This window comes from Sprattus sprattus (genome assembly GCF_963457725.1).
Source record: "Sprattus sprattus genome assembly, chromosome: 3".
NCBI lineage: Eukaryota > Metazoa > Chordata > Actinopteri > Clupeiformes > Clupeidae > Sprattus > Sprattus sprattus.
This window is the reverse complement of record NC_137922.1, coordinates 43093634-43113725: the sequence shown is the minus strand read 5'-3', so window position 1 is coordinate 43113725 and position 20092 is coordinate 43093634. Positions and strand designations below refer to the sequence as shown.

The 20092-nt window shown below is 46.8% G+C and overlaps 1 protein-coding gene across 2 annotated transcripts in view; it reads right to left on the bottom strand.

Moving 5' to 3' along the window:
- atrnl1b (attractin-like 1b) overlaps positions 1-20092 on the bottom strand; it is a 124659-nt gene that overhangs the window by 35526 nt on the left and 69041 nt on the right. For both annotated transcript variants that reach the window (XM_080835076.1, XM_080835077.1), the window contains exons 25-26: positions 12533-12594; positions 4552-4630 (exon numbers count right to left, since the gene is read on the bottom strand). In XM_080835076.1, the coding sequence (XP_080691202.1) occupies positions 4552-4630; positions 12533-12594 (141 nt within the window). The remainder of the gene's footprint in view (positions 1-4551; positions 4631-12532; positions 12595-20092) is intronic.

Sequence of the window (20092 nt, the reverse complement as noted above, 5' to 3'; positions counted from 1 at the left end):
TAAGACATTAATACCATTCTCTGCAGAAGGATATCGATAACACGTCACCCTTAAAGATTGTTGTAGAAAGATGGCAAATAAAGAGGATGTGCAATGGAAAACGAAGATATTGTTCATGTTTTATTGAACAAACCGTTTCATTCATTGAGCTACAGAGAGAAGGTTAGTATCAAAACAACAGGGAAACCTGTTCCAAAAATCCAAGTCACTAAACCCAATGGTAAAACCGCTGCCGTTAATGCTAACTGGTATGCGAAATACTTATAGCTCACTGGTACCATAAAAAAAACAATCGGCTGTACTGTTTTGTTTTTAAATCGTTCATACGCCTATTGTTAGTCTGACTGTTCACGTTCAGCTGACATTCTGAATGGAAATTGTTAATGAATGTTTCAGATCGCGATGTGTTTCGTATCTATTCTAATTAACATACACATTTGCCACAAACAATGTTAGGCTAACAGCCCGAGCCCATGTTAATAGTTCTGTAATAATGTTCTCTTACTTGTTGCCTTTGTAACTTGTTGTTTAATATTGTGGAAAGGATGTTTGTGAATGATTCAGAGCATTTTAAATGGCATCACTTTTGGTCTTGTGTCTTAATTTGCAGCTGAAAATAAAATTAGTCAAATAATAACCAATAGCTTTAGTAATTGAGGGGGAAAATAGGCCAAATGGTAGGCCCAAAATTTACAATGTAGTTTTTAAAATCAAGAGTAGGCCTGATTTGACTAATTGGCTTTGCATCATTTCCTTCTGGCCTTGTCTAATCCAAGGACATGCTGCCCACCAGCTTTTTAAGTACAATGGTGCCACACTGGTGGCTTTGTATCAATTGTATCCCTGCCTTATATTTTGTAGTACTGTAGTCCACAAAAACACCCTGAAACAACTTGTATCTCACATACATACTTATGCCACCAACGGAATAAGCAGGCCAATGGCAACCAGGCGCACAGTCCTTCCTCCCTCACTTTAAAAACCACCAGCCGCCACTGATACATATATAATTTGGACTTGGAAATTGCTTGGGAGCCAATCCTTAGTCAGATGTTGTTGACAACATTTAAACATTTTACAACTACAGAAAAAGGTCACAAAGACATACACACACTGATGGTCTTCTACACAAAGCTCAAAGAAGTTAACCGAGAGTATCTGGTAAGAGCCAGGTCCTTAAGCTCAAACTACCATCCTTCAAACTGCACATAAACACTCAATACCAAACCTTTCTAATGAACCCCTACGGTTACCCACAATCCAATGGGTCCTTTTGCTTCTGCCTGCAGAGAAGAGTGACGGAACACTGAGTTCCTCGGCAGCTCTTAGGCAAAACAACAACCCAGGAAACAGAACCCAGAGCATCAAGAGGGAATGTTTAATCAACATAATCAGAGCAACACGTCTATTACACCATGAGCACAAATAACATTGAAATAGGACACGATGAGGCAGCACACACACACACACACACACACACACACACACACACACACACACACACACACACACACACACACACACACACACACACACACACACACACACACACACACACACACACACACACAGACGTGGGGGGATATGAATTATGCAAGTGATGCTGGGTCATCCCAGCAAGTTTCACTTAGATAAAGCGAACGCGGAGCCGCAACTCTGAATAACTTACTTTTTTTTTTTGTGTTGGGTAGAGGACGGTTACACAAGCCATGCCCGAAACACTACAGTATGGAGCTGATCCCAAAACAGGGCTTCACGCCTGTTTCACCCTGAACCAAACACAAGTTAACCTCACAAAAATCTGTGAAGAAGAAGAAAAAGTAAATGGAAGAGGCCTCTTTAATTTTTCCAGCCCAACGTCATTGTATGATACCTTTATGGTAAAAAAGACAACTAGGGTATTAACCTCATATGGAAGGAGCTGCGGAAACAATGCCATTTGTGCAGCACAACAAAAGGCATCCGCTCCTGTTATCGAGGCCCTCTCTCCCGGCCTACTGGGGGGTGACCCTATTAGGGGTATCAAAGGGAGGCTCTCTCCAAGTAATCTTGTGTACTGTTGCTATTAGAATTTCAAAGAAGTTTCCCAACTGTTTGATCTCGCAGCCAAAAATCATTGTCGGAGGAAACGGCATTAGCATAAACTGGAGCATCTAAACATATCCTGCTCCTTCCGGTCCACATGTTTCAGGAACAGCAGTCGGAGTGCCACCGGCGAGGCAAGGGGATGAGGATGGTTGGGGTAGAGGCTGGGAAGGAGGTTGGGGTGGGTTGGGAGTTGGGGATTCAGGAGCATCTGGAAGTATACCAGCAATTTTGGAAATGGCAATACTGGAATATGGAAGTTTGCATTCTGAGGGAGGGGGATAGAGAGAAATAGAGAGAGATAGAGAGGTGTGACTGAATGCTTTGGTGATGCGCATCCCATATGGCAGGCTATGGAAAGGTAGCGGCCATCTATCCGTGGAGCTGCATATTTTACGCCTACCTCCTTTGCTAACCTTATGCTCAAGAACAGACAGTGTCTGGCAGTGGAGCAACATTCACCTGAGGCAGGCTGATCCAATGCACTGCAACTGGCAGAACTAAACCAAAACAAACAACAACAACAACAACAACAAAAAAGTGGCGATTGACTTCAGTTGGTTGTTATTTCTTCTGGGACAGTGCAAACTGGAGGGTCTACTCTGCAGTCGAGGAAGCTTATAAGCTCGTCGAAGGCAGACATGCGGATTTCCCCGGCGTTCTGTCGACAGCAGTCACTTTATCTCCTCTCCGCTAAATCCCGAGAAGCGCAGTCACCAGCCTGACCTTCAGGAATGATTGGAAAAAGAATGATGGACATTTTATTTGCCCCCCCTTCTTTTTCTAGCCCTCGATCCAAACTTCAGACAAACACAGACAGAAGGGTAGAGAAATAAATCTCTCAAGAGCAATTTTTTTTTTCTTTTAAGTTTTTTTTTTTATATTATTGTTATCATCATCCTCCTCAAGTGCCTCCCTAAACTTTTCAATCATCTGAAATTAACAGATAAAACCTTTGTTTGTGTGCATGCCTATGTGTGTGTGTGTGTATGTGTGCATGCCTATGTGTGTGTGTGTGTATGTGTGTGTGTGTGTGTGTGTGTGTGTGTGTGTGTGTGTGTGTGTGTGTGTGTGTGTGTGTGTGTGTGTGTGTGTGTGTGTGTGTGTGTGTGTGTGTGTGTGTGTGTTTTTTCCTTCCATGGCTGGGTGCTGAAGGGCAGTAGCAAACAGATGATCTGAATTCTGGGGGAGGCGAGGCAAAGTGAGTGGAATTTTAATGAGCGGAGCCCATCTGCCCACATTAGGGCTTATTGACTTTAATTCTTTCGATGAATACTGTTCTGCTTTGCGGCAGTCATCGCTCATGTCTGTTGCCATACATCAATTAGCGACGGGAAACAGAAATATCAACCTGCTCCATTATCAATGTCAACTCGCTCAGGCCACGAAGGAGAAATGCATAACTGGCGCCATGATATGTCTATTACCAGCCTGTGGACCGCATCACCAGACTGTGGACCGCATCATCAAGCAGTGGCTGTCAGCACACGAACGTAGATTTTTCTAAACAGGCTGACTGAAAACAAATACAGCATTGGCGGGTTCTTCCTAAAGCATCACACAACACAACTACGGGGATAGGATCAAATTGTGCCAAGCTCCACGTCATCAGCAAGGTGTTACCAATTACTTCAGGATACTAGCCTTGACAGCAGCCTAATGACTACATAATGCTGACAAACGCTCCTGACTCGTGTGATGTACGTCTCATGCAGGAAGCAAAACAGCTCTTGCTGGGTGGCAGGACTTCAAAAGAATATTTCCTCAAATCCTCCAGCCTGGCCATATGCTTGTCCAGTCCTGGCTGCAGCTCCAGTCAGTGTTGACAAATCGGACTGCGAGGGACTGTGAGGGGCCTCAGCCATTAGAAGAGGGCCCTTCTGTGAATCAAATGAGGGCTAGGGAGAGGCAGGCCATCACACAGACATCTGTTTCAGCCCAGCCGTAGAGCCCCCACCCCCACCACAATCAACCGGGCCTTTGGATTAGTCCTGTCAGAGCTAATTGATTCATAAGGACCAGTAATTAGGAAGATGAGAATGTTTGTCAGCAGAAAGTTCTTCGGGGCAAAGAGCAATATTCATTTTCATTTTTCTGCTGCTATTTAGAAAAAAAAAATTAGGAATGGAAGCCAGCCAGAGGGGAAAGAATAAAATAAAATGCACACACACACAAAACACAAATGTGTATCTTAGACCGTGTTGTATTCTTTCCATGAGGAAGAGAAAAAAAATTAATTGCCAACTTTTCTTCATTGTGTTTAGGCACTCAACAGAGCAAGAGCGAAAAAGAGAGATAGAGATAAAGTGAGAGAGAGAGAGAGAGAGAGAGAGAAAGAGAGAGAGAGGAAGAAAGAGAGAGAATGAGAGAGAGAGAGAGAGAGAGACAGAGAGACAGAGAGATGGTGAGAAACAGAGTGCGGGGGTTCAAAAAGAAATGGTGGGAAACAGATCTGTAGGGTCTTACCTCACGTCGACGAGACGCCCAACAGGTCTGCTTGATCTTCCACACGACTGCAGCCACCAGCAACAGAGACAGGAAACAGCTGTAGAGAGAGAGAGATAGAGTGAGCGAGGAAAAATGAGTGAGATTAACTGCGGGGCTGTATAATTATTGACTGCTTAGGCAACTGTGAGACGAAGCAGGAAAAGACGCGAGGAGCCTTTAGAACATTTCCCTGCGTGCCTTAGCAGCACATCAAAAACCATTTGCTAACTACAGATTTTCAAATTGCTCTCTATTCAATCAGCCTGTGCAATAACCCTGTCAATGGCAGGTGGGAGGAAGTAATTCAAATGAATCCGACTGAATCTGTGAACCGCTCCTCCGTGCTAGACAGACCCTTTTCTCCCTGGTCGTTTTTTTTCAATCGAACAAGTAATAATTCCCGCTTTTTGATTTTCATTTCCCGAGTCAAACCTGTTTTGACTAGTAGGCATCAGTCCCCTCTGGTGAGTCAAGATTACATTTATTTGGTTTGGCAGATGTTTACAGTCATTCATTTGCCCTTCACCTACACGAATTACATGGAGAGCAAAATGGAAGCAAACCACTGGTCAGAGAGCCTGCTTCGGTGCAGGTGCTTCTTTTGTCTGGGCTTGTAACGATGAGCCTTTGGGTTCTGCTGGACGGTTTTCCTAACCTAGAGGACTTTTTAGGTTAGGAAGCAGTTCTAGCATGAGTCAACAAGCGTCTCTCCACTGACTCTTTTCGGTCTTAAATTCTCTATTTTGCAGTTGCGCCATACATTCTATCATACACTCACAGCTCGTTTTTACAAAACTCCTGCAAATGGGAGCATTTCTTCTTCCTCTTCATGTACAATGAGAGTAGAGATGACGCTGGACCACACTACCATATGGCACAATATGTTACACCGTCAGATAATTTACACCAGATTGTAACTGCTTTATTAAGGCTGGAGAGTTTTCTTTCTACCGTGCTGTGCTCCTCGAGCTTCATCTTTTAGTGCATCCCCTGCAATATTGAAAATTCCCAGATGCACAGAATAATTAGACGAAGGTAGGTGCACTGCATCATAAAACGATGTTGCATTCAGTCTATTCTCTCCAAAGTTGAATCTCTCTCCTCTTCTCTCTCACCGGCTAATTGAACACACATAATTTCTCCCTTTTTTTTCTCCTCTCCTCTTTCTCTAAACAATGGGAAATCGCTTTCTCTCGCTCAGTAAGTAAAGGAAAATCCCCTCTCTTTGTTTCACACTCATTGGACATTGAATTGCTTTCGTTTACTGTCAGTTCATAATTGTAAAATCCTTCACATCAAACCTTTGTCTTCTCATGATTATATGTTTGTTTGTTTGATTGCGTGTTTGTGTCCTCTCTGACTGACACTACTGTGATCTTGCCACAGTCTGTCCATTTCCTGGAGTTCACAGTTCACCAACGGTTTCTGTGTGACGTCGCTTTGGAGGGCGAGTGCTCACTCGTGCACCTGGGTGAACGGGCACAGTCCTAATCAGACTGGCATTCACAAGGTGCCCTTTTCCATTTCTGTGCCTCTTTTGGCACAGCACAATGCACCAGCGGTAGGTGGGGTGGGGGGTGTGGGAGTGGGAAGGAAAGAAAACACAATGCTATGTTAACCAGAATCCGTCCATAAAAATGACCGTGCCATGGCCTCAAATGAAAATCTAGATCCCGCAGTAAACACGGTTCAGAGAGAATACGTTTCTGTCTGAGGTTAAAAATAATACTACAGAAGGAGATGAGTAGGGGCTCTAATATCACATTGGTGCTGGAACATTTATCAAAACAAGTCCCAGGCAACGGTAGCCTTGTAGGTTTTTATACAAGCCTTGTGGAGGATCCTTGGGAACACAAACAAAGTGTCTTGAGAGGGATGAAACAGACCTATCTGCAAAGACCAAAGATGGCACTTAGGCTACAGACACAGCTCAGCTATTTGTTTATTTGATTCGGATGGTGCAATCACTCATGCTCATATTCGAAATAATTACTTCAATTAATAACGCATCATACAAGTCATTAACGACAAGCACTTATCACTCAAGTGCTTTTCCTGAGAGTGACTTTGATAGATTGCAAGTGCGGGGCAAAAAAAAAAAAAACAGGGACATAACTCAAATCAACATGCTTAATACCCCGAGCGTACAATCTGCCAAAGTTAAACACTTTACTTTGAAGAGGATTGATTCTGTGGTTCGACATCATGAAATATTCACTGCTAATATTTTGCTTCAAGCGTCAACAACATTTGTTGCTATTGCCTGGCCTTTCGGGTTAACAGCGGCAGCCTTCTAATGATTTCCAAAACAGTTTGGAGAGTGAGACCAAATCTCTCTTGAAAAGTCCAACACATTTTTGGGGGTTGAAAGAGAGGGGTGGGGGCCACAAAATTGGTCTCGTCTGGCACCTAGGCAGGACCAAAGACCGGCGCCTTGGGGTTGGGAACAATGGAGGGGGGGGTGAAGTGCAAGCTTTGGCTCGAGGGACTCACCCCAAGGCAACAAACTCCTCAAAAGCAAACCATCTGGGGCGGCTCAACAACTTTGGGCAAATTGCTCCCCCCCCACCCCCCCCCTTCTCTTCCCAGGGGCGTCTGAATTTGTGGAGATATGTGTGCATTCGTAAACATCTCCGGTGTAAAATTAATTCACGGCTCACACTGCAGAAGAAAAAGGGGGGTGGGGGGGAGAGAGAGGTAAAAAAAAAAAAAAACCTGAATGATGAAATCCCTTTAATGCTTTCAAACACACAACCATCTTGGGGCTCGTTTGAAGATAATGCCGAACTGAAGACGAAGGGGGAAAGAGTGAGGGTGAAAGAGAGGGAGGGAGGAGGAGAGGAGAAGAGAGGGGTAGGGGGAGTAAAACTTGAATGGCTCGATTAAGGAGCAGCGCCATGGAAATCCCCTCTCAGATCTGTCCCCTCTTTCATCCGCAGGATTGAAGACAGTAAACAGGATTTAATCCCCCCTTTCCCACATCGTTCCACCTGGATCCAGCGCTAATAAGAGAAATAAAGCAATTAAAAGGCTCCGTCACTACTCCCCCCTGCCCCATCATCCATCCTCACCACCACCACCCACCCAACCTCTGTCAGCACCTCCTTAACAAGGGACGAGAGGAGGAGGAGAAAGAATTTATACATGAGAGGAGATGCAGATAGGTGCCATTTCTTAAAGGGAGGGGGCAGGTGACTAGAGGCAGGAGGGGTATATTGATGAACCGCAGGAGACCAGAGGGCGGATTACTGGTGTATGTAAAAGAGAGAGGGAGAGGAAGCGCGAGGGAGAGGGACAGGAAGAGGGAGGAAGTGAGAATGAGAGAGAGAAAGAAGAGGGAGTTGGGAAAAGAGAGAGAAAGAGAAAGAAAAAGAAAGTTGGGATGAGAGAGAGAAACAGACAGAGAAAAGAAAGCGAAAGTGTGTGTGTGTATGTATGTAAGAGAGAAAGCTGTAATAAACGCATCTATAAAAAAAAAGAAATAAAAAAAGCTTTAAAGGAGGAGGAAGCTTTAAATCAAATGTTGTGGTGGGAATAAAGCATAAGAGCAGTGGATCACCAGCCAACATCCCACCCTCAGGTTCCACCACTGCGGCAGTGGTAATCCACACACACACTGATCCATACACAAGCTGCGGGCTCTTCGGGAAGAGCTCTCTCTCTCTCTCTCTCTCTCTCCCTCCCTCCCTCCCTCTCTTCCTCTTCCTCTCTCTCCCGCTCTCTCTCGCATTTGCTTGTGTGCTTGAGCAATGAGCCTTAAAATCACAAACAAGAGTCCACGTGTAGGGCAGAGGGGAAACGAGCGGAGGCCAGGCGAAGTGTGATTCCGCTAATTAGCAGCAATTAGCCACATAAGCCGGCCCCTGCACACAATCCATTTCCTCAATCACTTAGACACTTAGGAGAGGAGCCATTCCCAGACCTCGGGGCAGGAAGGAGTCATTTCACACACACACACACACACACACACACACACACAGACACACACACACACACACACACACACACTAGCGTAACCAAACTCAAAGGATGATTTATTAATGCCCAGACTGTTTACCTTCTTAAGCGCACACACACGCTTCTTTACCAACCCAATGTTTACAAACACTGAGGCCGCATTCCTACAGATTTCTCAAGCAGCAAAGATCTCTAGCTGAACCCCAGAACTTCATGCTCAGTGAGTTTGGCAGAGTGAGGCCAACTTAATAACCTCTGACCTCTCCTAAGTAAGACAGGGGGGGGGTCAAGACAGGGTGGCAAAGCAAGCCTAACACAGAGCGTCAACCACCCAAAATGAACACAGAATGAGAGACAAGAAAAAAAGGGAGGGGAAAAAAAAGAAAAAAATATAAGAGAGAAATCCAAAAAAAGAGAAAGAAAAGGGAAGAAAGGCGAAGGCAGCGGTCTCTTTCCCTTAAGTGCGAGCTGCTTGCTGTCCCGTCCGCCGTCCCGGGATGTGGAGGTTGAGTCCCTGCAGGTCGCGGTGACCTCCGCCACCTCCGATCGCAGGCAAAAAAAACCCTCCCGCATCCCACACTTCCCGTGGCCGTGCCCTCTCTAACGACACTGGCCGTCTCCAAGCGGCTCATTACGCGAGGTTACTGCACACAAGTGCCGGGGATTCGGACCAAAACCAGGTCAGTGCTGCAGGCGGCCTCAGAGGAGAAGCCTTCCTCCAAGAAGAGAGAGGAAGAGGGAGAGAAAGAGAGAGGGAGAGGGAGAGAAAGAGAGAAGGAGAGGGAGAGAAAGAGAGAAGGGGAGAGAAAAGGAGGAGAAAAAGAGAAGAAACGACAAAAGAAATAGTAGACCTGACAGTTTTAGTCCTAAATTGCGAGAAGAGACATGGTGGGGTAAAAAAGTTTTGGTCAAGACGATGTTACTTTACACGCTTCAAAGTTTTCTTGACACCATGCTCATTTATTTTGATGCTCCTCTCTCACACCAGTATCAGATCTAGGGTGGTTGTATATTCTCTCTGTGTGTGTGAGGCATGCTTCTTAAAATCTCCAAATCACAGTAAAACAAAAAACCCTTCACCTGTCAGGGAACTGTACATCGAACCTCATTTATACAGCGAAACGACTCAAAAGACTGGGAGAACTATCTTTGAGAGAGAGCCAGGGAGACGGAGAGAGAGATCGAAAACAAGCGAGCAATGGAGAGAATCAAACTAAGCGACTGAAATGAGTTGCAGAGCCGTGGTAAAGGCAGAGTGGAAACGGAGCCGTATTATATTTATGCTGTTACTAAATAAAGCCACGGAACGCAACATGCGCTGCGCGCACAGCAACATCCACCGCAGCAGCAGCAGCAGACAGAGTGAGTCGTGTACCTTTGGTTGCGTCGTGGCTCACTCCCGGGCAGGCCTCTGGGCTTAAGAGCTCATGTCAGACAGTGAGCTCGGCAAATGGATTCTCACAACTGAACCAAATGCATTAAGTTACGAAAATATCGGGAGAAGAGAGACAAAAAAAGTGGGGGGGATGACAAAGCGACAGCTTAAAAGCCATCCGTTGAAGGTGGGGTTGCATGAGGGTGACGAAGGTTTTTTTCTTTCTTTTTTTCACCCTTTTTCGTGGCCGTTCTGTGTTTAAATACTCTGATGGTAATTCTGGGTTGCGCTGGTGTCAGGGAGCTGACGCGGCGGGGGCCATTTGTGGACAGAGGCGCATTTAACAAGCCATCAGCGGGCGTGCGGGAGACAAGCTCACTGAGTGGGGTCGTAATTGGGTTTAATATTTTTAATAACGGCCCTCACACACACACACACACACACACACACACACACACACACACACACACACACCTCTTTTTTATGTTGGGGGGAGGAGCGGGGCTGGTGAGAGAGGTGGAGATGAGTTGGGGAGACAAAAAAAAGTGAAGCGCTCATTAGCATACATGAGGGTCACGAGACAGGGTCACTGTCATGCCAATCACCCCAGAGTTGTGACCCAAGCGACCTGCAGGAGAGCTGAATGGCAGGATGATTGCAACATGGGCCCCCGATAACAAGATTTATCTCTCCCTCGCACACACATTTCTCTCCATCTCTTCAACATTCTTCTCTCTCTCTCTTGCTCTCATTCTCCATCTCCCCCCCCACCTAAATACCTTATTTCCCCCAAAACACAGTTCCATCTGATAGAACAGCGCGATAAGCCATCTTCCTCCAGTGTGTGCTGGCATTTGGGGAGATTTCAGGAGAGATAGCTCGACCGCGTCCATCTCTCTTTCTCTCTCCCTATGCAGGGGGGGGTACGAAAGCGTTAGCCTGGAGCTAACCGCTATCTGGGCTCTGGTTATCTTCTGACCCAAACACACACACACACACACACACACACACACACACACACACACACACACACACACACACACACACAAAGCATGGCAGAAAAATGGCACAGGCTTTGTTTTGCTGCTGCCTTCCCCCTTATCCAATGGCGATGACCTAATGTCGCAGCGTATCAGTGTCAACCACAAGCTGCGGTGAGGCTGTTCAGTGGCCAAGCGAGGAAGTGGGGGTATGTAGTCAGAGCTCGGACTATGAGCTAATTACAAAAACACCACGAGGCTTCACAGTTCGCACCAGCCAAACGCACAAGACAAGCGTCAGACCAGATGTTCCTCGCGCTTACGAGATTCAGACAAGATGTTCCTCGTGAGATTCTTTTTTTTTTTTTTGCCCCTGCTTCTTGTCAGAGGCCTGACCTACTGTATGTTTCTTGACTCCCGCAACTGCCCTCTTCTAGATCCAAGATGGCCGCTGATAATCACCGACTAGAACTAACTGGAGGAAGTGCTAATTAGGGGGGTGAGGAGGCACGGGCAGATGGTTTCCAGTTGGGAGGCCTGATGCGGAGCACAATGAGCAGACACACAAATAAAGAAGCACTTTGCCTGCTGCTGTCCCCTTTCAAAGCACACCTTTTGTACAGTCCACACAATTGACAAAGAGCCACTCACCACAACCGACAGAACATAAGGAACAGCAACATGCAACAATGTGGTACACTGGGTCAATTTTAATGCTGGTTGAGTAGAAAGGCCAGCAATACAATAGACATTTTCCCCTCATGTGGATGTGGCCTTAATAACACACTGTCTCACACACTTTCCAAACAATTGATGAAAGGACACTTAGCAGCGGCGAGAGTGAGGCAGACGGCCTTCTGTTAAAGTGAGAGGGACGATGGGTCAGTTTTAATGGCCGATGAATAAAGAGACCATATATGTGGACACGGATGGTGGCGCAGAACTGGGGGCCCTTTTCACAGTAACACGCTCTTCTCGGCTCATTGTCACTAAGCGACAGTGGAGAGTGGCAAAGTGATGCATGTCTGGGTGTGCATGTAGGGAGAGATGGGTGCTCCATTACAGTGCCTTAACAGGAGAACCGCCCCCCACCCCCCCCTCAAGACAGGGGGGAGGAGACAATTAGGTCTCTGCTCCATCCACTGGCTAATCGGCGCCGCCGGCGGCAGCCTTGATAGCTGAGGTGCCGCTGATGCGAAGAGACAGGCGATCAGTGGCGCGGGGTGGCGGGACAAGGGGAAAGCTGGGTGTGCCGTAATTCACTTAAACATCAGCTCAGTAATCAAATGGTGGAGGCCAGTGACGGCTGCCGGTGGTGGCAGTTTATGGAAGGAGAGAGTGTCCCTGTGAGACATTGTGTCTTTGGGCAGCGGATAACTTATAGTTTAACTCATAGTGGAGAGACGGTGGACTCAGCTCTGTGGCATTTAGGGCATTAGGCCAGTGAAGCCAGCAGAAAGGGAATAGGCAAAAGATGGTGGACATGGACGAGGAAGTTCAAAGAGGGGGTTGTTTATTTCTGTGGTGTCGGTGTATGTGAAGAGCACATTTCTCTGAGCACTCCACTGTATTATTCATGTGATGTGTTGGAAAGTAGAGGTGAACTTAAGGCTTGAGGCGTACTTCAAAGAAGGGGGTGAGGACTCACCTGAAAAACGTCACAAAGAACTGCACCAGGTCCATGATGCTGTTGTGCTGGGAGAAGGCGATCTGTGGGTTGGAGAGAGAGAGAGAGACAGAGAGTCAGAGACAGACAGATGGTGAGACGGGGCAGGTGTGAGTCTTCAGTACAAAGCACAGGAGTGTAAGAGACACCCAGCCAAATGTTCCAAAGGTCAGGGGTCAAGTCCAGCCCCCGAGGGCCAAGGCAGACATTGAGGCCTTTGCTGTCGGCTGGCATGTTGCCAAATTGCTTAATTGCAGCGACTGTAAGTTTACCCCTGTCACCTAATCGGTTGACCGGAGGTGAATTTAACAATCAGCCTTGGGGGTGTGCGGCTACCATGTGGTGCAGCCCGCCAGAGTTGCATGAAGAGGCTGGGTGACATCGGAGAAGAAAATACACTGCATTCTGGTGGTTTAAATGGGGTGTAAGCAACCAAAATTTGCCCACACGCAACCGGAGGGAAGCTTTAAAGGTGATTGATGGCCTAGATCGTATGTCTAGTCAACGTGGGAAACGGAATAAGAGAGAGAATTCGAGAGAAAAGGAGAGCGAGAGAGCAGCAGGCAAAAAGGAGGAGGGGGGCAAAGAATAAGAATAAGGTGAGAGAGAGAAAGATAGAAAGAAAGAAAGAAAGAAAGAGAGAGAGAGAGAAAGCGAATGAAAGGAAAACTTTTATTATATCCCATATCTCTGGTCTGACCCTAAGGTTATACCTTGGCATAATTGTGGTGTGTACATGTGTGTGTTTATGGATGCCTCTGTGTGTGTGTGTGTGTGTGTGTGTGTGTGTGTGTGTATGTGTGTGTGTGTGTGTGGGGGGGGGGGGGGCAGCTGAGGTAGGATCTGGGAACATGAGCTGATGTTAAGACTGGTGATGAGTTAACCTTGGGGAAATGACTGCTATGACACAAGCCTTTCCCAGATCTGGCTGCCCCGATTCCATCACTGGAGTCCAACGACCATCAGGCCGCAAATTAGCCTGAACAAACTATTAGCCATCCACATTAACAACCCCTTCAGTTTAGCATCACAGAGATGTGGAACAGCACAGTACGAGTCCTGTAATGCTTTTGATACTGAACTGATCTTGCTTTTTAGTTGCCAAAATCTCCACATCCAGCTTGTTAACATCAAATACAGGAAAAAACGATAACTTTCTCTTCAAGGCGGTTCCAAAAAGTAAATGGAGCGAATGGGTGAATGTGAGGTTCCCCCTTAAAAGCCTCTCTCCCATTTCTGCTTTCACTGCAATCCCCTGCCCTCTCAGCAGTGTTTTAAAGAAAGAGAAAGAGACCAGAGCGGTACCAGAAGAAGAAGAAGAAGAAAAAGAAGGAGGAGGGAAAAAATATATATCAGCACAAATAAGTGGGATAATGCCTCAAATGTGAGGGGCTGGAAGTCACCCTGAAAGGGAAATAAATGAATAATGCGGGTGGTGGTTGGTGGGTTGGTGAGGGGGGGGGGGTGCATGCAGTGCATGCAGCAGGCAGACTGTGAAGAGGGGGGGGTCCTTTTCATTACGCACTCAACACAAGCCTGGACACTGAGAAAGTGTGGGGGCCCAAGAGAGTGGAATTAACACCGTATTACGGGCCGGGAGTGAGGGATGGGGGGTTGAGGGGGTGAGGAGAGTATAACACACCATTCCAGGCAGAGGGAGAAATGGACGAGATTGAAAAGGGCAGTTAGGTAACAAGGCTGCTCTCGATGGACCCCCTGTCAGATATGATTTTGGCAGGGGAGAGATGCCTGGGAAGATGAGGAGGTGATGGCGGGTGGTGAGGGTGAGGGGTGGTGTGGCATTGGATGGGAGTAGCGAGTTATGAGTTGGGGTGGTGCTAATTCCCCCACCGACTGGAAAGGTCAGTGGCTGGGCGTCTCTGGTGAGCGTACGGCGGGTGGGGTGAGGAGGTTGGGGGTTGGAGGTCATTGTCACGTGCCAGGAAGGGCGAGAAGCCACCGTGTGTGTGTGTGTGTGTGTGTGTGTGTGTGTGTGTGTGTGTGTGTGTGTGTGTGTGTGTGTGTGCGTGTCTCTGAGCGGCCTCCATGGTGTGTCGCACTAGCACACTGTAGCCCTGTTACAGTCCAGGGTTCCTCCGAGGCACAGCTGTCTCTGCGGTGGTTCAGCTGTACAACCTCCTGGCGGACCCTGAACCGTGCATCTGTCACCTGTCTGTCCCCCTCGTCACACACAGTGGCACCTGCACTTCTCAGACAATGCCACATCAAAGGCATGCAGCTAGGTGCTGATGCTGCTCTTGTCAAACAGCGCTAGATCAAAGAAAAGCCCTGATTGTTTGAATTGAATAGAATTGCCTCACACTTGAGTGTGAAAGTGAACTGTTTTTCTTTTTAAGTCCAGGCATGTGAACAACACTAAACGGTCTCGAAAATCCTGGACTGAGGTGATTGCAAACCAAGTTTGGTCTTTCAGAGACACAAGGCTGCCTTTACGTAGTGAAGCATGTTATCTGTACTTTTTAAAGGCTAATCCTTCAACTCATAACCCTCATTAGCTTTCCATCCAATGACTATGGCAGTGCAGCTGAAGTGAGTGAACACCTCCCATGTGTAAATAAGTGACTCCTTCTCAAACCCTTGATAAGCTGTCCAAGACAAATCATCCCGCATTAGATACAGTTTTCATCCATGTGTGCGTGAACGTGTGCACATATGTATGCATGCGTTCGCTGTCTAAAGTACACAAAAAAACTGTCTGTTTGCTTGCGGATGTTCCGTGTTCTGGGTGGGTGATTGTCAGCGCTGGACCGGGGGGGTTAAACGTGAGCGCACACACACACCGCTGTCAGCGCTCATCACAGCAAGGTCTTCACTCCTGGCCCATGCCCACTAACAAGCATTAGAGGCTCTGTCAGCTGCCTCGGCGAAGGGGAAAAAAGGAGGAGAAGAAGAAGAAGGAGAAAAAAAACACACTAATGAGCTTTTGAGAGGTAAAGACAGATAGTGAGGGAGAGGGAAGGAAGGAAAGACAAAGAGGGAGAGCACAGAGGACGGACATAGAGAGAGAGAGAGAGAGAGAGAGAGAAAGGGAGATAGAGAGAGAGAGAGTGCGAGAGAGAGGAATATGGGGGGATAGAGAAAGGGAGGGCGTGAGAATTCAGTGGATGGAGGACAAAGAGAGAGAGAGGATTGGGAAAGAGAAGAACAGTACACAGATGGAGAACAAAAAGATTAGTAAGACTGAGAAGAGAGAGACAGAGAGAGAGAGAGAGAGAGGGAGGGAGAGGGAGAGAGAGACAGAGACAGAGACAGAGAGACAGAGAGAGAGAAAGAGATGCGTGAGCGGCAGTGTCTCTACACTCCCTTCATTAGTGGCTCTGGGAGTGGACCTGGGGCTAAAACTGCATTAAAAAGAGCTGGATCATCTGTTCCTGTCACAGCTTCTCAATCTTCTGCCCTTTCTGTCCCCTCTACACCCAAAACACACACACTCGCTCTCTCTCTCTCTCTCACACACACACACACACACACACTCTCACTCTCACTCTCACGCTCACTCAGACTCAAACAGAGGCACACAATCTGTCTATAAAGAGCTATCTACTGTCACGACACACACACACACACACACACACAGGCACACAGGCACACAGACACACACACACACACACACACACACACACACACACACACACACACAATCTATGACCGATGTCATGTTAAAAGCCACTGTATATCCAAGGACAGCCAAGCGCCTTGAGGGGGTGTGGAAATAGGGGTGAGGTGGCCTGTGTTTCATGTTCATTAAATAGAGGGGGAGAGGGGTCTGGAGTAATTGATGAGTCACTGGTTTTGACAAGGGTGCTTTCATGTAGAAACGGACCCTTTGATTTGAAGGGAAGAGCCAAGGGAAGAGGCTTTTGCATGTTTGCCAACACAAGGACGGCCGTATGTGGTGGGAAGAACACACGGTCGATGGAGGGGTTTTGTCTGGATCGCTTTGCGTGGGACCACAGAAAGTTCCTAATCGGAACGCAGACTGGCTGACAGACTGGGAGAGCGTTGGAGCTCTGTGGACCATATGGACAATATTAAGCAACAATGAATGTGGACAGCTTCTTTTTGACCCAACCCTTCCTCCTTCCATCCTCCATAATTGACACTGGGATTCAGGCCTGCCGACTACAAAGATGAACCACCCAGAGGACCGCCTGCACAGTTACCACATCCTGTCGAGGGTTTGAAGGAGCCCTGGATATAGAGATCTGCCACGACACGTGGGCTGCAGCACATCGTTCTCCTCAGGACTGCACGTTCTTGTTTTGTCCTCCATTATTCGTGTCAAACAGAGGCTGTTTTTTTTTGTTTAGTTTTTTTGCTCAAATCCTCCAGCTGGATGAGTGCCTGGGAACTTTGGTGTAGTCCTTGCCCCACCCTTTAAACCACCTTGAAATGTACACACTGTGCGTGTGTCCCTTACGAGTGCCTTTGTTTTTCGGAACGCATGCGGTATTGCGGTTCGCCTCCTCGTTAAACTGTCCTTCCTCCACTAAACATGGTTAATACTTGCCCCCTTTCCGAGCCGAACTATTCATGCGGAGTTCCTCACCCCGACAATCTGGGCGCTACGTGTACCTGGGGTTTGTATGACTAATACATGCCCCGGTGCGAAGGCCGCGGTGCTGATTTATGACGGTGATACACAAATAAAGCAAAGCGGCGGGCTAAACCCCCATCCTTCTCTGTGGGTGACCCTTTTATCAGCTGTTAGCCTCTGCTAATGAGGTAGCGGAGCGGCAGGGCTTTGATCAGATTGCGCTCCCCGTGCAAAGGGAGAGGAGGGAGGGAAGAAGGGGATGGGGGTGAGGGGGTCAGTCCGCCATGCTGTATCCCATTTCAGATATTTTGCTCAGGAGGTCTGAGATGATCAGATGTGGAAAAAAAAGATGGCCACTCGTGGTTGTAATCTACCAGAAGCATAAACACAGACATAAACATACACACACCTAAACAGACATACAGACACACACACACACACACACACACACACACACACACACACACACACACGTTTCATCTCCTCAGTTCACCCCTTACTATTAACTGCTGATCTGACAGCTTGATCCAAACCGTGGAGAGAGGCTCAAATGCCAATCGCGTTATGGGGGGAAAAGCCGTTGATGTAATGAGCTAGAAGAGATTCGGCTGTTGGGGATAGGGTTGGGAAATCTAATATAAAACTATTAGTCCAGAAGCCATACAGGACGGGGGGAGGGGCAGGGGAAGGACAATAGGGGCAGTAAACGTACTGCAATGAACCTTATCCCTTCATCATGCGTACCATGAAAGGAGAGAAGTGAGGGAGGAGGGGTTGGGGGGGGGTAAAAGACCAAAAAAAAAAAAAACTGAAACTCAATAGGTGTAGATAGACAGTTTATGGATGACGACTCCTTGGAATCAATGCTCAGCAGCTGGGCTCCAGCAGATTCGCTCTGATAACTCCTCTTACGAGAATGACCGCATGGGCTCGTCCGATGAGGAGAGGAGAGGAGAGGAGAGGAGAGGAGAGGAGAGGAGAGGAGAGGAGAGAAGAGAAGAGGAGAGGGGAGCTGAGCTGAGATGAACCACGCAGATATGGATGTGTTCTCTCTTTCCCTCACTCTCTCTCTCTCTCTCTCTCTCTCTCTCTGTCTCTCTCGTTGGTGTTTTTGAGCACAGGGAAGATGCAGAGGAGAGGAGAGGAGAGGAGAGGAGAGGAGACGGTCCTCCATTTGTTTTTAATGCTAGCTAACAGGCTACACATCAGGCCCACTGTTTAACACAGGAGGGTATCCATATCAATTTTCCATAAGAGTCTCAGCCACAGACAGGGAAAGGGAGGAGGAGGAGAGAGAGAGAGAGCGAGAGAGAGAGAGAGAGAAAGAGAGAGAGAGAAAGAGAGAGACAGAGAGATGGATTATGGGTCGATGGGTATGCATATACACTGCATTTGTTACAGTAAATATTTTTTAAATATAAACAGACATCCAAACAACACTCCCTGGGGAATGCACCAGTGCTCCTATTCTCTCGTGTGCCACGGTTATCAGTAGTAATACCATGTATGAATTTAGTCTGTCATTAGCGAGCAAGAACAAAATAATAAATACAAATGGAGCCATACCCAACCAGGGCTCTAAACAATGTTCTTTCTATGTTTCAGCCCAATAACTAGAGGCATATGGGGGGCATCCTTATCCAGGGGCGTAGCAAGCTTTTCAAAAGTGAGGGGGATGGATGTGATTTGTTTATTAACAATAGAAACGATGGATACAATGACAGGGGTGTACAACATGTATAACATACAAGATATAAAAAGCATCCCATTTAAATGAGTGATACTGACATCATTGAAAGACAGATGCATTGATTAATGCATCCTTGGCCAGGATATTTATAACATGCTAGTATGCCTAATGAGTTCGCGATTCACAACTTCACCAGGCGTGAAGAAGCCTCGGAATCTGAATGTAATGTTCAAGCAAACACATTTACAAAAAATAATAATCATTGAATATTAGGTCTGCCTAATATTCGTTCGAATTATAGGCTATATATATATAATAGGCCTAATCAAATTTATTATAGCCTATTAACGAAGTTCGGAGTCAAAGCTATAGGCTACTGAAAAGGCAGGCTGTCGCCTAAAACTGTGTTGGCTCATTAAAAACTGATGCTAATTATCTTGGAAAATTCTCTAACTGCAGTCAAGTTGTCATTGCTTGTATCAAACCATTGTGAATTTCTCGTAACATTAAAACAGGAGACGACTTACTCCTTGTAAAAGACTGATGCTCAGAGCTCCAATGGTTTCCTCAGGTGAACGACATTTTCAGAAGATCAGTGGCGCGCAATGCCAGGATTAGGGATGCAAATGATTAATCGACTTTAGATTAATTGTCGATTAAGAGGTTGCTTGATCAAAATGTATTAATCACGATTAATCGCTAGAGGGCGCTAGCGCGAGAGACCGGTTGAAAACAAAATGTTCTCTGTGTAATGCGGTATTGAAATACAATAGTTCCACTAGCTCACTCAGTTACCATTTGAACACCGTGCATGCTTCTGTCCTGCATGGCACCACCAGTTCACCTGGTCAACCTAAAAATCACAGCTACACTGTATTATACCTTCTCTTGCTTACTGCCGCGAGTTATGGCTTATAGTCTTAAAACTCAGGTTAGCTAATAGCTCGTTAGCGGGCTAGCTCACTGAGACTTCATAGAGTTAGCTACCTAGCTCGTTAGCGGGCTAGCTCACCTTGCTATGAATGTGAATATCTCTGTCTACTCCCGCGCTAACGTGTGCCCGCGAGTTTGGCTCATGAGAGTAAGTAAGTAAGTAAGAGTTGAGTTGGCTATTTAGCTTGATAGCGGACTAGCTCACTCAGGCTTAATGATTAGATACCTAGCTCGTTAGCGGGCTAGCTTACCTTTGCCTGATGGCTTGTCATTAAGAATGTAAAGTTACTCTATCCCTCACTACCGTGAGCGCGAGTTAAACTTCAGAGAGTTGTGTTGGCTATTTAGCTTGTAATAGCCT